This window comes from Astyanax mexicanus, chromosome 17 (assembly GCF_023375975.1).
Source record: "Astyanax mexicanus isolate ESR-SI-001 chromosome 17, AstMex3_surface, whole genome shotgun sequence".
NCBI lineage: Eukaryota > Metazoa > Chordata > Actinopteri > Characiformes > Acestrorhamphidae > Astyanax > Astyanax mexicanus.
In genome coordinates, this window is record NC_064424.1 from 12,653,735 (window position 1) to 12,674,515 (window position 20,781).

General features: G+C 38.0%; 1 protein-coding gene across 3 annotated transcripts; it reads right to left on the bottom strand.

The window, feature by feature from the left end:
• Positions 1 to 510: 510 nt before the first annotated feature.
• Positions 511 to 18,846, bottom strand: pafah1b1b (platelet-activating factor acetylhydrolase 1b, regulatory subunit 1b). 3 transcript variants are annotated; one of them, XM_007260717.4, is made up of 11 exons: positions 18,690 to 18,846; positions 12,465 to 12,740; positions 9,815 to 9,899; positions 9,618 to 9,692; positions 9,192 to 9,398; positions 7,721 to 7,889; positions 7,075 to 7,177; positions 5,099 to 5,327; positions 4,138 to 4,239; positions 3,849 to 4,005; positions 511 to 2,858 (listed from the first exon to the last, which is right to left on the bottom strand). In XM_007260717.4, the coding sequence occupies exons 2-11, from the start codon at positions 12,494 to 12,496 to the stop codon at positions 2,785 to 2,787; spliced, it is 1,233 nt and encodes a 410-aa protein (XP_007260779.1). In that variant the 5' UTR covers positions 12,497 to 12,740; positions 18,690 to 18,846; the 3' UTR covers positions 511 to 2,784. The 3 variants fall into 3 exon arrangements, with proteins under 3 accessions (XP_007260779.1, XP_049322328.1, XP_049322329.1); XM_049466371.1 differs by lacking the exon at positions 18,690 to 18,846 and adding an exon at positions 16,568 to 16,589; XM_049466372.1 differs by lacking the exon at positions 18,690 to 18,846 and adding an exon at positions 12,992 to 13,012.
• Between the last annotated feature and the right edge of the window lie 1,935 nt (positions 18,847 to 20,781).

A 20,781-nucleotide genomic window follows, 5' to 3' on the forward strand; every position in this document is an offset into this window, starting at 1 on the left:
AATAAATAGGGTAAACCTGCGGCGAAGAAAGGTATTTGCTTATTTACGAATATCTTGTCCCCTTTAGTAACACAAACATTGTGAAGTATGGATAACTGTAATGTGATATATTTAGGATCGAAGAATCACAGTATGTTTTAATCATCGTTATTACAGGAAACATGTCATAATATCATATTGGGGGAAACCATGTAAATCCCAGCCTACTTTTTGCTCACTACAGTTGCAAAAAGTGTGGTTTTCCAGTATCTAGACAATTTTGTTATCCTCTCTGTCGCCATCTACCCGCTTAGAGAGACCATGGCCGATAATGTTCTCTTGGGCTCTGGCTGCTGATGGCAATGTGGCATGACTCATTGTTTAAAATCCCAATCTGCAGGCTATAGTACCAGCGTCATAGTCAGCATAGCCACTTGGAGCCACAAAAGAACAGTTTTTACAATATGAATCTAAAAGCAAGAAACACAAAATAGTTAAAGTAAAAACAAAAACGTGACACAATTAAGGATCTTGCTTTATATTTACATTTTTATTACTCTTAATTATGTTGCAAACAATGACATCCAGATATATTGGTACACAATTTATATTTTGTGAGTGTATGTGAGTGTGTGTGTGTGTGTGTATCTGTGCGTGTGTGAGAACAGTGAGATCACAAAAAGCAGAATGAAGTTTTTTTTTTTGTAGTTTTGTTTTTTTACGTCAAGGGGACTTCAGTATATTAACAAGGCATAGAAAGCAAACGATGGGACTTTTGAGCTTTACTGGATGCACAAAGCTACTGCACATACAGAGAAGCTCTAATATCCTTCCACACATCCATTGAGACTACATACACAGCTTTGGAATAGTAGAGGCTAGGCTACACAACTGCTGTTGTTAGAAACAGTTACAGCTGCGTGCACCACTCACAGAACCCCTTAAAAGTTTGCTAAAAGCTGCCTCTCCGTCCTAGCGTTAACTCAGAGAGGTGGTTTTAATCCACATTGATGTTAAACAGCACACTTTTTTCTCCTTCTTTTGTTTTTTTTTGTTATAACCTCCTTCAGTTCCATCACACCATAAAGGCTTTTGTCCTTACATGTGTTCATAGTATGTGCACACAAGACACATACATACCGCTCTGTCAACAGTTAACACAGAACATCCTATAGAGTTATTGCACTCGTTGGTCTACCTTGGAGGCATCTTTCCACACATTTCCATACTCAGCCAGACTTTGCAGGTCAGTCAACAAATGATTAACAAATGTACAGTTTCTGCAGCTTTCTGCAAAGTGTCATCAACTTCCCTGATTTAAGGGAACCGAATTTGATAACAAGAACAAGAGAAAAGCTTTCTTTAAATGGCAACACCTTTAGAGGAACCACACGCTAACAGAGACCACAGATATGATCGTGCAGTCAACAATTTGTACGGTGTGGGGAGGGGGGTTTATTATTGAGTTAAACTGTTAAAGAGGAAGCGTTTCCTGACTAGAAAAATGAAGTAAGCTTAACTAGGGCTTAGGGTTTAGAGTTAGTTTGCCAGTGATTTGTCAAGGCCATCTGTGGTGGTGGGCGTAAAGACATGGCTAAAGCTGAGGATGGCTGTTTTATACATGGTACAACACACAGTCCCTAAGAAAGGGAGATGTATGCACACTAGCCCATCAAGAAAAATCATTTGAGGAGGAAAGGAGGGAGGGAAGGAGTGATAGTCTTATCTATGAAGACTTCAACCAGGTCCAGACAATCACAATAAATCCAACAGGTGAGGAAAAGAGGTGACAATTTTCACACACAAAATGGAACAAAATCACAGAAGGAAGAAGCCTAAACCCTGCTCCATTCACTCAAACCATGTACCTCCTTCAACAAGTGCACTTAAACAATCCCTTTCCAGTCATACTGTTGACACTTTCAGGTCTCCTTATCTTTTCATCTTGCCTGTTTTTTTGGGGGGCAAGGCTTTACTTCTCTGGCAAGTGACTTGAAAAAGAAAACTGTAGTCATATTCAAGGTAAACTGGCAAGGCAAGTACATGTGCATTAAATAACCTCCCAGGTAAGCAAGCGCTAGATAAACCCAACGCTAAATTTGAGATTTCCTGTATTTTCATTAAAATCTCACTAGATTCAATGACTACTATACCACATTTAGCAGCTAAAATGTATCAATGCATCAACTTAGGTCCTTTGGGGATGTGAGTGAGAGGGAAAACAATGTATCCAGTCAGGCTTTTGTTGGGTTAACAGAAAGCTAAGAGGTGGGCTGTGTAGTAATTCATGAAGCTTAAAGCTGTTTGACTGTTTAATAGGGTTAACTGGAAAACAATACAAAAAGAAAAAGAGAAAACTGAACAGAAAGTTAGACTGGCTATATTTGAAGTGCCCTGTATTTGTAATTCCCCAGACAGGATCATTCTGCCTTCTGTAACGAGATGCTTGATGCCAGAGCACCACCACTGGTGCTCTTAAACCCTTAACGGTAACTTCTAGACAATGGTAAGCAAATTTCTTTTTTTCTTTTTTTACAGTATACAAGTTTTGGAATCACCATGCAAGAATACATTTTTTGTTTTTTTCTTACGTTTTTCCACTCCTTGTGAGGGTGTCTTGTGTAACATTTAATAAGCTCAAACTACATCCAGAATAATTTACATAAAAGGACAATAGGCATTAGAAGAGAGCTGGATGGGGTGGTAGCCATGGTGATGAGTGCATCCTGAAGGACAAGTGTCGGGGCAGGGAAGAGTGATGGTATACAGGAGGGGCAAAGGGCAGCGAGGCCTGCCCAAAGGAGATCAGCGGCATTCCCAAACTTTAACTGTTTGATCTACGCTTCCCGTCACCACATACGGGGAAGTCTTGTGGAAATCTGTAGGGAGAAATAAAGAAGACTCATAAGTATGTTTAGGAAGAAAACGACAGTTCTTAACTATTTCATTAGGAAATGGATGGATCTTTAGGGTCTTTAGGGGCTGATCACTGACCGATGACGCCGATTTAGGCAGGGGTCAGATGGCACATTAACTTTTCTAGGCAAATGTGGTAATTTTGCCTAATTTTTAGCACCTCTTAACAAACATCTATTTAAGTTAGCTGTAAAAATGTGCAGTTGTGTGGTAAGTGGTATCGTCCAATTAGTGGGGTTCAAACTCTAATGTCATTTCAGCTCCAGAATAAGACCTGATCAGCTCTCAGAAACGATTAACTAGAGAAATAACGTCAGGTCACCGAATGAGACTTTGGCTCATTGATAAATACCCATTTCTCAATTGTTATTTATTAGTTTTTTAGGTTTTTATGTGCACACATAATGCAGTTTAAACTTGCATGCTGTATTTATATTCCCTTAAACAAAAGAAACTCCATTTAATGAACAGGAATGTCCTGCAGACAAACAGTTCTGGACAAGGCTGTCATTCACTTATTTTCTTGCATAATAGCTGAATAGTGTTTAGAAGAGAAACATTAGAAAGAACATTTGTTCTGTTTTGTCATTGGAACATATGGGGAGGGGTGGGGATTCATCATACTTCATCCAACCAGAAGTAGAACAACACCGGTTGTGGTTTTACTTCTAAGAGAGGTTGTGCAGTCCATGATTTTCTACCGTCACTGGTGTAAACCAAGCAATTAATGCTAATCATGTTACACTGAGAAGAACAAGACAATGCACCACTGATGTTCTCAGCCCACAGCTGCTGCCTTATGGCAGCACAGCCATGAATCATTAATCGATGCCAACTGGGGACACAGCCCTATAATTATTGAACTACATTAAGCAGATAGCGTTACAGGGATATGGGGATGGACTCCTTTTGTTTTTAAGCTTGTAGGCAGAGAGTCTATTTGTACAGCTTACCCAAAGAGGTAACGAAGTGTTCGTGGGCACTCAGGGTCTTCATGCAGCGCTTGTTTTTATAGTCCCAGATGCGCAGGGTCTTATCATCTGCACAGCTCACAATGAACTTTCCTCCTGGGTGGAAGAGCACTCCACGCACCCAGTTATCATGGCCAACCTAAGTAGGAGCACCATTACACAGAAAATTAAGTTTGTTATCAGTAAACAGTGAAGTTTTAAGTTTTTACACTGTTGCAAATGGTAATATTTTGGGTCTAAATAAACAACTAAGGTGCCAAGGTTAACTCACCAGTGTCATAAGGCACATGCCAGTACTGACATCCCACATCTTAATGGTCTTGTCTCGAGATCCTGACAGGAGGAAGGGACCAGGCTTTCCACTCTTCTTGTTCTACAGGAAGCACAGGAAAAGGACAAAGATACAGTAATTACCACTTATACTAAACAAATGATTTGGAATGTCTTAAAGACAGCAGTCTTGTCTAATTACTGTACAATATCCAGAATACCCAATTTTATTTTTAAGTAATGGAAGCATTATTGCCTTAGTGTATTAAAGAAATAGCTTACACAAAAATCATTCAATTTAATTCACTGACTCCAGATAAAGACAGGAGATCTGATATCTGAAGTATAGAACAGGAGACGCTAGGCTAACATTGCTAAACACTGGCCTATTTCTGTAAATAGGTACACCAAAACAACTCAACCCACTTAAAGTACATTCAGATCTTAATTTGATTAAAAGGACATGATAGCCTATAAATGTAAAACTTAATTATTCATGAATGGTGGTGGGTCTGCCGTTTCAAGCAACTGTGAGGATAACGACTTAAATGTGTATATATGGTCTATTTAACAAAATAACATTTAAAAAGTTGTTTATTATTCAGAAGTTTCTGAAGCAAAAAAATAAATATTTTAATTTATTTACAAAATTTGAGATTAGTATTTGACATTCTACACTAAAGAATCATGTGTCAAGTATCAATCAGCTTTTGGCAGATCGACTGAATTCATTAAGTTATCCAATCAAAATTAACTTGTTTTGCAACAGAAAATGCACGGCTGTTGCTCCAAAATGCAAAACAATATTGCTGGCAATATGCATTGTTTCTGTGACTGACTGCTTTGCACTTTATTTTACTGAATTATTAATATTTTATAGCTACAACCTTTTGTAATAATTCTGAAACTTTTACAGGCATTGATATAAATGCTTTATCTGACTGAGAAAGAAGCAGACAAACCTCTGAACCAGTGGCCTCCAGTATGGTTGGGTGTGCGCTCTCCGGCGCCCAGGAAATGCACTCCACCACATGCTCGTGCTCCCTCAGCTCGGCTTTACACTCCTTGGTGGCAGCCACCCACACGCGCACCGTCTGGTCATTGGAGCAGCTGGCCAACAGTGTGCCATCCTGGTTAGGCCGCACCATCCTTACCCACTCCCGATGACCAGTGAACGTCTTCACACAATAACTACAAATTGCCACAGACATGAAATAAATGTAATAAATAAAAAGAGTCTAATATTAGCACAAATACATCAATCTGGATGCAAAAATGACCATCAACAGTGACCTAAAAACAGTAACTTAATGCTAACCAAGGGAACAGTTGCACAAGGCTTCAACAAGTAAAATTAAGAATTTGTTATGCTATACTGACCGCATTAGAAGTATTCTTGACGGAGCTACTGAATAATTTTTACAAAAGTTCTTTCAATAACAGTCTAAAAAAGGAAAAAATAAATAAAAAACAGGGCAACAAAAACACTGATCCCTGTAGGCAAATATGGTAAGGTAAACACTGATATGCAAGGTGTGGGGGGGCGGCATGTTTTGGCTATGGATGTTTGTTTTATGTATTTGTTTATACAGTGCCTTGCAAAAGCATTCTCCACACTTACAGGTCAACAGATTTGTATGAAATACAAATTATAATTTTGCTGCCATTTAATTTTTAAGAACAGACCATATTAGGAACACCTCCATATTCACACAAGTGAATTGCTCTCAACACTTTCTGTTTTAAGAACATACACAGATATTGCGTTTTTTTTTTTGTTTGTTTGTTTTTAAATGTACTCGCTTGTGTTATGAAGTCAAAAATAAATAAGCTCAAAGTTATTCCAGAGAGTGGCGAGAGTCAAAATCTCTGCATTCTAATTTACCCCCACAGAGGCCTTAATGCAACTTCTGCTAAATTAATTCGTTTGGCAACAGAAGCAGGAAAAACTGCTCTTTTGATCTTGAAGTCTGTAGCTCCAAAAAGCAAAACAAATGTTGCTGGCAAAATGGATTGTTCTGTGACTGACTGCTTTATTTAATTACTGTAATATTTTATAGCTATAACTTTTCTTAAATTAAATTATTTTTTAGATGCCATTTTTGCAGTTTTACATAGCATTTTTTTATTTTGTTATTTTTTAATTTAATTGTTATACAACTTACTTGTTTATTTTATTCATTTTCAAAATTTAACTGATGTTAAAAGCGTCTGTGTGTACAGCAAACATTTTAATGTATGAAAGGTGCTATTTAAGTTTGTTATAATTATTATTATTATTACTACTACTACTACTACTCTGAAGTGTTTAGATTATGCAAGTTAAAATAAATAAATTATTATTTAATAAACAAGCAAATCATAAAAAAAGGAGCTGTTAAACATTAATTTTAAAAGTTTCAGAAAACCTAGATGCACGAACACTGGGCTTTAAAAAAGAATAAAAGGGTTTTGGTTTGCAGGGAAAAAGGGCATGGTTTGCACATGCTCTGTGGTTATTTTTAGCCAAATTAAAACTCATCCAGTTTTCAAACCTATAGCTAAGAAACATATGGAGCCCTAAAATGTAAATACAGGCCTGGAGAATATTCAAACAAAAAAAAACCTGTGTGAAACTCTGCTAATGTTCAAAACTACTCAGCTAGAACATTAGATCTTGGCTAGGGGCATATTGTTTATTCACTACGAAATTTGAAAGATTGATGTGCAAAAACGGGTCTTTAATGCATCTGAACTAATGAGTAGCTGCACCCTTGGTGCTGACCCAGTTTTAGAAAAATGAAGGATTACAGAACTGTATGCCATCGCAGATACTCAGCATCATGACTGTGCAGAAACAGCAGTTTGATCGCTTGCTTCCTGGCAAAACTACTGACTCTATTGCACAATGAGCTCTCTATGGCACCGGCCTAACAAGACAGAAGACCTCTCAACTTACCCAGTGGCCACCTCCCACATTTTAATGGTCTTATCCCTCGAGGCAGATACTATATGATCACCATTGGGCATGATGGCAACTGATGACACATTGTGGTCGTGTCCTGCGAGACGAGAAAAAAAAAAAGATGCTTCCAAATATCAATAAATATTAAACATAACTTGAAACCAAAATGGACTCAAGAACAGGGGGTCTCAACCTTTATCAACCCACTTAATCCACTGCGAAACTTTCCACAGCCCAACAAAACACGTATTATTTTAAGCTCTTTTTTCAAGATACTGTCCTAAACACAACAATTCACCTAGCCACATTAAACACCTATCAAGAGTGTTACAAGAAAACATCTTCCTTTATTCAGGTTACATGTGGTTAAAGTAATTCCCAACTTAATTAAGCCACCTGAGGAAAAGGGATGCCCCGTTATCTAACTGGGAGGATTAAAGCCATCTCCTTAAGTTTACTAATCCGGTCCCAAACAGTCTCCAGCCCTATTTCCAGACAATCCTTAAAACCCACAGAAGGTGGAAAAAGAATGTAAATCTATATACTGTGAAAACAGAATTCTGCAGGAGACCACACCCAAATGCAGTCAGTGCCATGTGTGAATTTGTATGTAGTCATGTTATTCGTGTGATTCCCTCACCATGCATGGTCCTGATGCACTCAAATCCCTGGAAGTCCCAGAGTTTAATAGTCATGTCTGCAGAGCAGGAGGCCAGCAGCTTTCCAGTCTGATCGAAGGAGATGTCCTGCACAGAGTCTGTGTGTCCCTTCAGAGTTCGCTCAAAGTCTCCTGCCTCGTAGTCCCACACCTACAAACATACACACATTTGTTTTCCTCAGTTTTCAGTCACAGCTCTGTGTCGTCTGACATTCCCCGTGGCTGTGTGTACATGATATTAGAGTGAGCTATCAACGCATAGGCCTGTAAGCAACATTTGGTATCACAAACTTAAAATTGCAACTGAACACGTGGAGAAAGCAGAACCGTATCCAGAAAAAAGGCTAGTGTGAAAACACACTAAAACCTAAAGGCCACATAACTAAATTTCGATTTATGACTGGGTGCGAGTTATGACTTTCTGCCTCAGGCTCCTGCCAGAATAGCTAGGATTTCTTATATTTTACACACAACTGATAAAAAACCAACAGATTACAGACCCAAAGTCTCAAAAAGTCTTGAGCAGTCTTGCTGTTCCCCAGAAGACAAAAATATCAGCATGATGCTCAATAGAGATCAGACCAGTTAGGAAACTCTAGGGTACTCTTATGCAAAAAGGCAACTCAAAACATCTCTAGGTTGTGTTCTAATACATATAAAAACTGAAACAGCAGCAGCGACATCTAAAATATTGAGATATAAACAGATCATTGAACAGATCAAGAGAAACAAAAAGCCAAGACACAATATAACGCTCTTAAATGAATTGAAAAGGAGAAAGGGGACCAGTGCTCCGAGAACTGCTGGCTACGCTGTTGCCCTGGGTAACCAGCGCATCACGATTTCTCCATGGATACAGTCAGTGACTCAGCATAAACGATGGGGCATGTTCTTCTGTTAATCAAACGGTGAGGAGGCTTTACTGAAAACACACCATCCGCTCCCTGTTAAGGGTTGTTAACCCCTAACACAACCTTCTTATTTACAGGACCAGATCATAAGCAGACAAACGGAGGCAAAATATACTATTGCTGTCATGAACAATCCTCAATCTCCATCTCTTTACCTCCCTATTTTTTGCCACTTTTTACCCTTATAATTTCCATTAGAATGTGTTAGTTGTTCTTTTCATGGTGTCAATATCTGTTCACATAAAAATCTAAATTCCAAATAAATTAAAAACAACAAAAAACTAAAGTGGACTAATAATTGTTTTTTGGATTTAATATCGGTTACCCAATCACAGATGCTGATCAAGGGTGGGGCTGGAAGGCACTCTAATCTTTCCACCCAAACTTAGTAATGATATCATCGTGCGGGGCTTCTATAATTTCTCTAATAAAACATATTAAGACGAAATGTACTTTCTGAAATCCATCACATTTAAACACTGTCAAACTCCAAGCACCAGCTGTGAGCGCCCATAAAGTCACAAACACAGAACTGCACACACCTTTATTGTGGCGTCCTCCGAAGCAGAGACCATGACACTGAAGACAGGGTGGAATATGACCCGTGTGACAGGACTCCTGTGGCCACTGAGCGCATACTTCTCTGGGGGGCGTGGGATCCATTCTTTGGGGTCCCTCTTTTGCCCAACAGGTCCTCCTAAAGTGATTTCCTCCTTCGCCTCATTCAGCTTTGACTCCAACTCCATTACCTTAATGAGCAATGCAGGATAAGAAATGTTTAATTAGGATTAGTGTAACATATATCTAAACAGGCCAGAAAATGAAAAATGTTCATCACAGCTACATATACATATAACAACATAATTCTAGACTTCGATTCTAGACTTCGACTTCGAGAACTCCACCAATGTATCATGTACATCACCTTCATTATACAGACAGGTTTAACATAATGGAGACCTACTGACCTTCTTTTGTAATCTGATGACAGAGGTCCATTTCTTTTCCAATAGACCTGCATACTTCTTATCTAATTCTTCATTCTGCATAACAAAAGGGACAGGACAGAGAAAGAGGTTGTTACAAACTGCAAGAGATATAAGTAAGATTAATATAGGTGCAGTCATTATTTAAAAATGCAAAAAAAGACAGAAACTGATCTTACCATGTCTATCTCTGCCTCTTTCTTAAAAACAGAGTAGGCCTCTTCATAGCCATTTGAACGAAGGTAATCCGCTATTGCTCGGTTTCTGAAATGACAAAAGCTTTTGTTTAGCACACATTAAGGCAAATATATTATGACCTTCAATTTCTGTTACACCCCTAAACATACTAAATGAAAGGAGAGTACACTTATGCCAATGCAATACTGCTTTATGCATTGTCCAACATAGCTACTGGAAATTTTATATATTTTGATGACTGTATATTCGTGAGGGAACAGACAAGCATAGACCAGCCTGTTGCTACAGTCTGTAAATCAGTTTCACTAATTTTCCTTTCACGACAAATACATTTGGCATTGATTACCGTACCTAACTATTAACCCAGTAATTAAATAAATACAAGTGTCACGATTTTAAGGCAGGTATTCTAGTATTTAAGTACAAATATTTATAATCCATTTCAGGTAATGGGTTGCTATGACATTAAATAAAGGCTATCTTCTCACACTAAGGTATATTTTGTTATGGAATAATGCAATGCAGTGTCTTTGTGTTTTAAGAAAATGCCACAAAAAAACAAAACAAATTAACTATTAAGAGATTTCTCATTTTTGTTAAAAGTTGGAATTTGTTAGAAAAAAAAAAAATCAAATTGAAAAAATAAATAAAATACAATTAGTAGTTCCAGCCCTACAGCCTGAAGGAATCTTTAAAATCACAGGTGATAACTAATAACTGTGAGAACTAACAAAACAAATATTATTAGCAGAGTGGGAAAAAGAAAAGTCCACCTTAATTTATGTTCAGCTGTTGATCAGTTGACTGACATAGTATCTAGGACTCTTAAACCGAATGCACTCTAGACAGCGTTCCAACTGGGAATAAATTCAAGCAAACCCTTAAAGCTTTAAAATGCCGACTCCTGAGGTGGCATTTGTTTTCGAAAAACAAAAAGTGAAAAGAGCTTTTGGAGGAGACAGGAGCAGATCTGAGCTGCATCAGCATTACTGCTGTAGCCTGTGACAGCTGACCACAATGTTAAGAAAAAAGAGAAAAAAAACTCCACCAAACTGAATCTTCCACCTCTAAACAGACGAAAAATACAGGCTACCCTAGCCAAGCAAAGAAAGGAGGAAAAACAGTGTGCTTGTTGTCATGGTTACCAGCCCACAGCCAGAGGATGGAAATGTTCTCAAATTACACAGCGGGAAACACAGCCAAAGCCTGGCACCAGCCAACATGGCGAACCGGGCACATAGGGATGGATGGGTACAGACACAGACCCACACCCTATGTCTTCCAGTATTTCATCATTACATAAATGAGCTTTTCACTTCTGAGAGGGTGGTGAATATTTTATGAGCTGGCCACATGGCTAAATTTAGCCAGTGAGATCAGGAGCCCTGCCTAACCCTCATTCACTTTGGTGGTGGTAATGGTAGCTTTTGTAGCTCTCGTAATATCTGCAATCAGGAAAAGCAGTTAGCGCAGACCCCAGAAACAACCAGCCGGCAAAAAGTGTAGTAGGACATGCAGTGTAAGCTAAACAATATCTTGCATTGGGGTGTTTATAAAAATAACATGCAATATAACATTAACCAGCCTTCAGTGGATGGCCTGACAGTAACTCTAGTACATGGAGGAACAACAGATCACTGATCCTTACACTGAAAGTGAACACTTTCACTTAATAGAAGCACTTTTTGCCAGCTGAAGCGTGAAAAAAGGACCAAGCTAGGCACACAACTATCAACCAATCCAGTCTCCCTAATATGAGGTTTTATGAAATACTAAAGCGAAATAGCTCTTGTCAAAGCTAGAGGAAACAAGCCATGGTACTTGTTCAAGACATTTTTTCACTAGGACATGGGTTCACAGAATTCTGTATCACTGCATTCCAAGCCTGTCAAAATACTGGTAAAAACTACTGTTGGAACCAAACACTTTTAAAGTATATACAGAAAACTAAGGCTCTATTCACAACTAGCAATAACATGTGTTCTGGCTGATTCAATCACTAATGACTGCCAAAAAACACAGCCATTCATATCTGACATTGTAAATGCATTACCTGTAACTACTTGTTATTGGCTCACTCACATAATTTCTGATGGAGGTACAGTGAGTTACAGTAAGAGTTCTCTAGTTCTCAGCCTAATCTGAGATGTGGCACATAATTCAGCTTAAACATCAGACAATAATATCACCTTTTACCAGTAGATTGTTCTTGTAGAATGATTAGCTGACTTTGTCGAGATGTATAGCGATGCTTTGACAAAAAGCATGTGTTCATATGTATCTCTGACCACCTCAGAATCTGAACGTTCAGATTATAATGCATTTCACTCTCACTTGTACATGGTGTTGAGACTTACAATTGAACCACTTAGGGCACGTTTTTGCCGGGTGTCATTAAGGTCCAATTTAGATCTCAATTTCATCTATGCATGAAAGCACTACAAACATAATCCTTACAGTGAATCAGTATATACAGAGGAAGACACTCAAAAGTCACTCAGAAGCACCATCAAAAAAACAAACAAACACCCCATACAAAGATTAACACGTAAATGTAGGTTATGCATTTGTATATCTAGAGCTCAATTAGTTTCAGTTTCTGCCCATTTCCCTAAATAGCTAGAGACTCACAGTTCATCACGTTGTCTCTGTGACAGCACCATGGTGGTGGTTGTGTGGGGGGGGGCGATCTGTGTGCCCCAGGCAGGACGCCTGTGGACGGTCCTCAGCACACTTAGCAACACCTCAGAGGACGGACAGTGGGGAGGAGGGGCACGCGCTCAGGGGCTGACGTCACTCCAGCACCTGCAGCTCTCCAGTCACAGGCTCAGTTCACACCGTTCCTTTAAGCAAGTCAGCAGAGCAGAACTGCACAGACGACTTTCAACACAGTGATCTTCCTTTCATCTAGAAAGAGATAGTGAGAAAAAGAGAGAGAGAACATGGTTAATCAAGAGATTAAAGTCTTATAATTGCTGTTCACCTTGAAGATACCAGATAACGGACTGAAGTCCATCCATCGTGCAGCAACGAAAAGATAACACTGGATAAGAAGGATTTCATTAATTACAATATAGCCTACGTTCATCTTATTACAACAGCAGCAGTCCACTCACTTCTGCTCTGTTGTAAACTGAAAGACCAGTGCACCACTCTACCTCTGCAAATGTTGAGTGCAAGGTCCTGCAACCAGCTCTGCCAGGTCAGCCAGACTGGAGGCATCAGTAGAGACAGGGGCTTAAATCGTCTCAGTTAATCCAGGGGAGACGGTGGGCTACAAAAACAGACCTCCAGACGACCAAGAAGTGGACTGTTTGTGAAGTGGGGTTGAGGAGGGAGACATGGCTTTGTAATCCCCTCAGTTTTAAGGCTGCAAATATCCCCTCTAATCTGAAGGGTGCTCACAAGAATGGCTTGTTGGAGGTGAAAATTATCCAATCTGGCCTAAAGAAAGACAGCCAAAACATAAACATCAAGCAGCCATGCCTTTAAAACCAGTAAAAAATGTAACTTAATGTTTCATTTTAAAAACTTAACATCTGAATATTAACATCTATATATTCTTAATAATTAATAAGGGCACAGGTTATTAAATGTAGGAATGTTGCATTATTATTCTGTTACATAATTTTATCTGACAATTATTCTTAAAATGGCAATAATAATAATAATAATAATAATAATAATAATAATAATAATAATATACTTTAATGTAATTATATACCGATTACGACATATGGTTCCAGGCCATGGTCAAAAATAACTCAGATTTCTAATAAATCTTTGATCTATATTCATAACTCAAAGACTGTCCAGAAAAGCTGAGCTGTGGAACCATCCTCACAAGTCTGCCAAATCTGACGCCCAGATGGCAGGTTATGCAGTAATCAGCTGGGATAGCACAAAAATGGAAGAGCATATAGTTCAGAGAAAAAAAAAGGATCTCTTCAAACAGCAACCTTCCAAACATCATTCTCAAAATCCAACTTCAACAGTTCCACAAATCTATACAAGTATTGTTGAACCACACTGGATTGTTTAAATGAATGCCTTTGTGTGCCCAAAAGCTTTTAAATGATCTTTGACCATGCATGACGTCATTGTTCACCAGCTGTAATTTTTTATTGCTGCTCTTTAATTCCATTAGTGGTGCTGGGCTGTGATCTTTGGGCATGGTGCATACACTCCCCATCATTTCTTTATCTACAATAGGCAAAGCTGAGCAGGTTAGGACTGTGGACAGTTAACAGGTCTATAGCAAACAGGGCCCTTGGTTCTCTTCAGACCAAGCGAATCACGTGGAGTAGCTGAGCCATGCTGAGAATCCTAATGTCCCAGGTCAGACCATCACTGTGAGAGTGTGAAGCATCAATGCCTGCTGTATTATTCATCTGCCACTCTATTTGCATAGAGGTTATTTACAGTGAGGTGTTTTGAAGGGGGTATGCAGTCACAAGCAAAGCCTGAATAGGGTCAGGTCTTCAGAAGAGCTTTTCTTACAGAAAAGTAGAATGCACATGAACAGCCTTTTTTTTTCTAAACCATGTCACTGTTCTAACATGTTCACTTCCACTAAATTCCATTTTTACTTCACAATATAGGGGATTTTGGCTCATTCTTTACATGCATTTCACAGTTGCTGAAATATTATACTTTTAATAGATCATAACCAACACATGCGCTTCTGTGCATCAAGATTGCAATCTTCCAACCACTCCATCCCACACACTGTAAAATGTAAGTTACTACTCTATTACCATTAAGAATGGTGCAACTGGATGGTGTGACCATCACTATCCACATAAAACAATGTAATGGGATACAGAATATATGCCCTCCACATGCAAAATAAGATCAGTTTGACAACAGCATCCTTTTGTTAAAGCAAAAAACTGCTGTGCTGTCATGTCTGGCTTAAAAATATTCATACCGACAAACTATTAATATCTAGACCTTACTGCTTTAAATGGTTTTATTAGTAAAAAAAAAAAAAAAAAAACATGACAACTTAATTTTGAATGCTTTATTTTTTTTTCTATGATGTGATTCTTTAAAAGCAGTGGTTTTCTCAAAAGACCCCTAAGTGATGCAGATTTCTGCTCCAACACTATTCACAACACAGAGGTTTGGAGAGGTGCCTTAGAAATGGTTCCATTTAGCAAGGAAAAGGGTTATAAATTTGTTACAGGTCTGCAAAACCTATATGCTTAAGATGAAGGTTTATCCATCAAACACACGCCTGCTAATATGAAACCTGATTTTAAAAAAGTAAATGTCACGGATGATGAGTAAAAAAACAGGGTCAAGATGCTGAATCTGCATCTTCCCACTCTTACCACCAGCCTCATCTGAAAAGGATTTGAAATCCTCAAAAAACAGTTTAGGAAATCCCTCCAAAAACGTTTCAAAAGCCAGAAATACCTGACACACAATTTTTTGAGAGCAAGTTAAGGCTTTCATTTTGACAGGCAGAGACATCAATTTCGCTGTCTGAAGTGCTCAAGTGATATTGAGAGGATTAGGCCTACAATTGGCCAGGCTTCAATGTGAGAGGTAGGATAAGCCCAACATAAAAAATGTCTTAAAGTGTGCTAGCCTGCAAAGGCAAGAAGTGACAACTGAGTAGTAAATTAAATAAAGTGAGTCACAGAATAAGCATACATTACACCCATACAAAAACACATACGGTACACACAAACACAAAGTGTATAGCTGCATCCAATAGATAAGGTGATATGACATTATATCAATTTTAGCCTAAACACAGATCTACATGCCAAGACTATGGAGAAAAAAAATGTTTATAGTCATTTTGCAAAAGGTTCGATGTAACACTCTATATTCACTGAGATTATCAATCAGGCACAGTTAAATGGCTAATGGAGAACCAACAGGCTCATCACCCAACAGGATTCTTAAACTGACAACAAGATTGGACATGTGTCCAGGTCAAAGCCCAGGTGTGAAGGTCAAGACGGTGTATCAAAGAAAACTACTTAGTGTTACTAATTACTAGAACAATGTGTATAAACAGAAAAAAAGGCCAAATTGAAAGTTGAAAGCTAGGCCTATGATGTAGAACATTCATCAAGAAGGCCCAATATCATATGTGAACAGTGACTGATGGCTAAAATGCAATATAATTACATTATGGACAATGCTGGAAATGATTAGGAGCAACTATGACTGGGAAACTGGAAACATTAAGAAATATAGTTAAGATACACAGTTTAACTTCAAGGATGCTTAAGTAATTTGGAACTGAGCTTCAGAAACATAGGTTATAGGAATAGGTTAGCTAGCTAGTTGGCTAATCTAACCAACCTAGCTAAGCTAGATAGCTCAGAATCCACACACTGAATTAGGTAACGTACCTTACCTCTTTTAGGAGTTAACTAATAGTTTTCTACATATAAATCAATATTATTACTAATAGTATAGATGAGTAGCTAACTAACTAACAAGCTAACTAATGGTACAGTTAACGTTAGCTAACATGGCTATCTAGCTAGCTGTAGCTAACACGATCTCCTTCTGACGTTATTACTGACAAATCCTAGCTAGACTATTAGTCAAAACGGCATATTTTGGTACCACTCCAATCCACACACACGGCAAACAATGTCGAGCTAACTTGCTAACTAGAAAACTAATTGCATTATAAGCAAATTACGAAGCTAGCTAATGGGCAGAGCTAGCAAGCTCCGATACACGCCCTTGCTTTGCTTTCCTACCGTGCAGCATTAGCTCCAGTTAGCCAGCTAGTGCTAGCTAGCAGCCAGTCAGACCCAAGCCGGGTACCAAACAGACCCACCGTGTAATGGGGAAAACAGGCACACCCAAACTACGGATACACACACAGCAGACCAGCCAGCCAACGATACACCAGTCACCGTCTGAGGTCGTTACAATGTCGAAATGTAACTTATAAAAGGCCATTACTGCCACATAAACAGCACGGAAGTTATTCATTTTTTATTATTAACATTATTCACATTATTAAGCGAACTGCTAAGTCATGATTTAAAAATACTCTCACATCAATTTTGAGATACCAACTCAATATTTTGGGACACTGTAATTATTTTGAGATGCTAAGTCACGTTTTGGGACATTATCACTTTATGTTGGGATGCCATCTCATTTTCTATTTTTTGAGATGCTGAATCATGATTTTGGAAAACTATTTCATTATTTTGAGAAGCTAAGTCATTGGGATGCCATCTCGTTATTTTGAAATACTAAGTCATTAATGAGATACCATCTCATTATACTGAAATATAATGTCATGGTCATATAAAGTCATGATTTTAAGATCCCAAGTCATTATTTTGAAGTGCTCTCTCCTTATTTTGAGATGCAAATCATTTACTTGGAATACTGTTATATTATTTTGAGATGCTATGTCATGTTTTGAGATACGAACTCAATTTTTTGGGACATAAATTATTTTGAGAGGTTTTGAGTTATCTCATTAATTTGGGATGCAATCTCTCTCTCTCTTTTGCATGTCTATTTTTTTTTTTTTTTTTTTTGAGATGCCAAGTCATGATTTTGGGATGCTATCTCATTATTATGAGAAGCTAAGTTATTGCAATGTCATGGTTTTAAGATGCAAAGTCATTATTTTGAGGTGCTCTCTCATTATTTTGAGATAGTAAGTCACTAATTTGGGATGCTGTTACATTATTCTGAGATGCCATCTAACTATTTTGAGATGCTAAGTCATGTTTGAGATACCAGGTCAATATTGTGGGACACTATGTCATTATTTTTGAAATACTATTATTATTATGAATACATTATTTTGAAGAGCGCTCTCGTTATTTTGAGATACGTTTTTATTTTGGGACACCGATTCATTACCTCATTATTTCATTGGGATGAAATCTCCTTATTTTGAGACACTAAGCCATGATTTTTAAATGCCAAATCAGTAATTTGGGATACTATTACATTATTTTGGGATGCCATCTCACTATTTTGAGATGCTAAGTCAATATTTTGATATACTATCTCGTTATTTTGAGATGCCATTTCATTACTTAGATATTATGAAACTGTTTTAGGTAAAAGTAGATGTACATACATGAACTTACAGATGAACTTACAGAAGCTATGTAAAGGCTTCACTGCAGAAAGAAAATAACAAGCAACAAGAATAACAACATAGTGTCTCAACATAATTCCTCAATATCCCAAAATAATGACTTAGTATTTGATAATAATGATCTGGAACCTCAAAATATGACTTAGTATCACCAAATAATAACTTATTATTTAAAAAATGACTCAGAACCTCAAAACATATCTTAGGATCTCAAAATAATGACTCAATATCGTAGAATTATGACATGACAACTATGACTAAACAAATGATTTCATAATGAAAAGGCAGGTGCTTGTTTTTAATATTTTTAAGTGGGGGTAATGGGCCCTGTCAAACTGAAGCCCCGGACTCTAACCCCGTCCCCGGGCCTCGTCCTCTACCAACACGGTTTGAACTGGACTGGGCGATTAGCTGGAGATGCTGCTAGGCTAAAGCGTTAGCTTCACCAGTATACAGCGCAGAACAGCCGGGGGTCTTACCATCCTAAATTATGCGTATAAACCTCATAAAACCCTGCATATAAACACCGCACACACCCAGAGACCCCCGTGCCGAAGCGACAGGGGGACTTCTGCTGCAGAACAGCCGTTACCGGCCACATTCACACCCTGCTGCTCCGCTCTAACGGCCTGTCCGCCATTTTGAGAAACACAGTGGACAAGACGGCGCAAAACGTTGAAGCGCAGAGGCGATCCGAGCGATTTTACCGCGACCCGACACCAGCGTTCACATCTCACGGCCCTTACCTTGCTATCTGAAGGGTCTCTCGCGCTGCAGGCAGATACAAAATACACATAAAACAAGTAAACGCGCAGGGCGAGTCACTTCCGATCCCCAGGCTCGCGCAGCCCGCTTCTCCTCCCTGATCTCTGCGGCGCACTCGGCCACGCGCACACAGCGACGGGAGGCGCGCGCGTCTTAAGGAGCAGCTGTAGTTACTGCTCAACCGCCTCACCTCCAAAACATCTGGATTTTACCAGCTGATTATATATATACACACATATATACAGCTCTGGAAAAAAATTAAGAGACCATTTCAGTTCCTGAATCAGTTTCTCTGATTTAGCTATTTATAGGTTTATGTTTAAGTAAAATTAACGTTGTTGTTTTATTCTATAAACTACGGACAACATTTATCCCAAATTCCAAATAAAAATATTATCATTTAGAGCATTTATTTGCAAAGAAAGTTCATATTCATAAAGTTTTAAGAGTTCAGAAATCAATATTTGATATAATAACCCTGTTTTTATTACAGTTTTCATGCATCCTGGCATGTTCTCCGTCACGAGTCTCCACCAGTCTTGGTGCAAATATTTAAGCAGTTCAGTGTGGCTGATGGCTTTTGATAATCTATCTTCCTCTTGATTCTATTCCAGAGGTTTTCAATTTGACTTATTTTTTTCCAGAGCTGTATATATATATATATATATATATATATATATATATATATATATATATATATATATATATATATATATATATATATATATATATATATAGGTATTAAGTCATCTCAGATTTGTCACATCTGTGGTTGTGTTGGTTTCTTGGTGCTATCTGTTATACTGTATTTGTGATAGTCTTGGTTATAGAAAGTGCTATACAAAACATTTATTTGCACTAGCATTGTGGCATAGGGAAAAAATGTTTGCCTTGTTATGGCCTTGTTATTTACAGGCATCAATATGCATTTATTTATTTATATATTTCGTCTTGTGATAGGATTGTATCACATCCCATTTAACTATTGCTATTTATGAATGTATCAAATGAAACATATTTTTGACTTTATGCAAAGCCTAGTATAGTGGTTTGAAGTTGTGCATAAAATCCACATGGAACTTTTGCTCTGAGCATGTATTACTGTCGCCAGTGGGGCCCGGTGTGGCTATAGTTTAGTTCTACAGTTACAGTTGGTTAAGTGATAGGTCTGGGAAGTGAGCTTGGAGGGGAGATGTTTTGAGACACCATACCTCACTGTTGAGCTTTTCAGAGGTGTCACAGAATTTGGGTGCCAGTAATGGGCGGGGCCCTGTGTGTGACCACAATTTTTGTCCGCCTTCAAGTCCAACTCAGATGTCGGTGCTTATAGTTTTAAAGTTTGTAAGTTAAATATGATCTCTGCTGGCTTTGGTTAAGAACAGTACAAACACCAGCAGCTAAGCTGGCTAAGGGGTGTATTTATATTAAATGTGATGTGCTAGAATAGTACTGTCTGTATGTGTATCAGCTATTTAATGTTATTTATACTGAGTAGCTTTCAGCTTTTAGCTATTTAAAATAGGCTAGAGGAACAGAGTATGTATTTTTTATTTAAGTAAAAATGTGTTTTTTATCTTCTTATCTATTGAAAAGATTAGAAGATTAGAATCTTAATGACTCTATTTCTTCTGATATAACCTATTTTTATTTTTATTTTATTATTTTTTTTACGTTTTTTTAGGGAGAAAAACTCTGATTTTAGAATACTTTTCTTCCTTTTTTATTTCTCTTTTTTTCTGTCAACAGAGAGCAAGTACATTTACAATTACTGCAAGCAAAACAAACTAATAATATGAGCAAAGTAAGCAGAGTATTAGGTGAGCTATACTCATATTCAGTATAATTATCTCTGTTGTTTCATGTATGGATGGAAGTAAACACTTAAAAAATAGACTGTTGTTGCTGTTAAATCAGCATTTATTAGCATTTAATCCCCTTATTCGTAAAGTCTGTGCTGAGGTCTGTTAAATACAGGTTTGTAGTGGCATTCATGTACACCCATTTCTGACATGGCTTGAAAGCAGCAAAATCTACATTGGAACTGGTGGTCTGAGCAGGGTTGTACACTTACAT

What these genes read in the sequence shown, in the direction of transcription:
- pafah1b1b (XM_007260717.4), bottom strand. Translation starts at nt 12,496, where the DNA reads ATGGTGCTGTCACAGAGACAACGTGATGAACT. An exon ending in TCATCAGATTACAAAAGAAG is followed by an intron (nt 9,399 to 9,617) that starts GTCAGTAGGTCT and finishes TTGCTCATTAAG; the next exon opens with GTAATGGAGTTGGAGTCAAA. An exon ending in ACACTTCGTTACCTCTTTGG is followed by an intron (nt 2,859 to 3,848) that starts GTAAGCTGTACA and finishes TTCTCCCTACAG; the next exon opens with ATTTCCACAAGACTTCCCCG.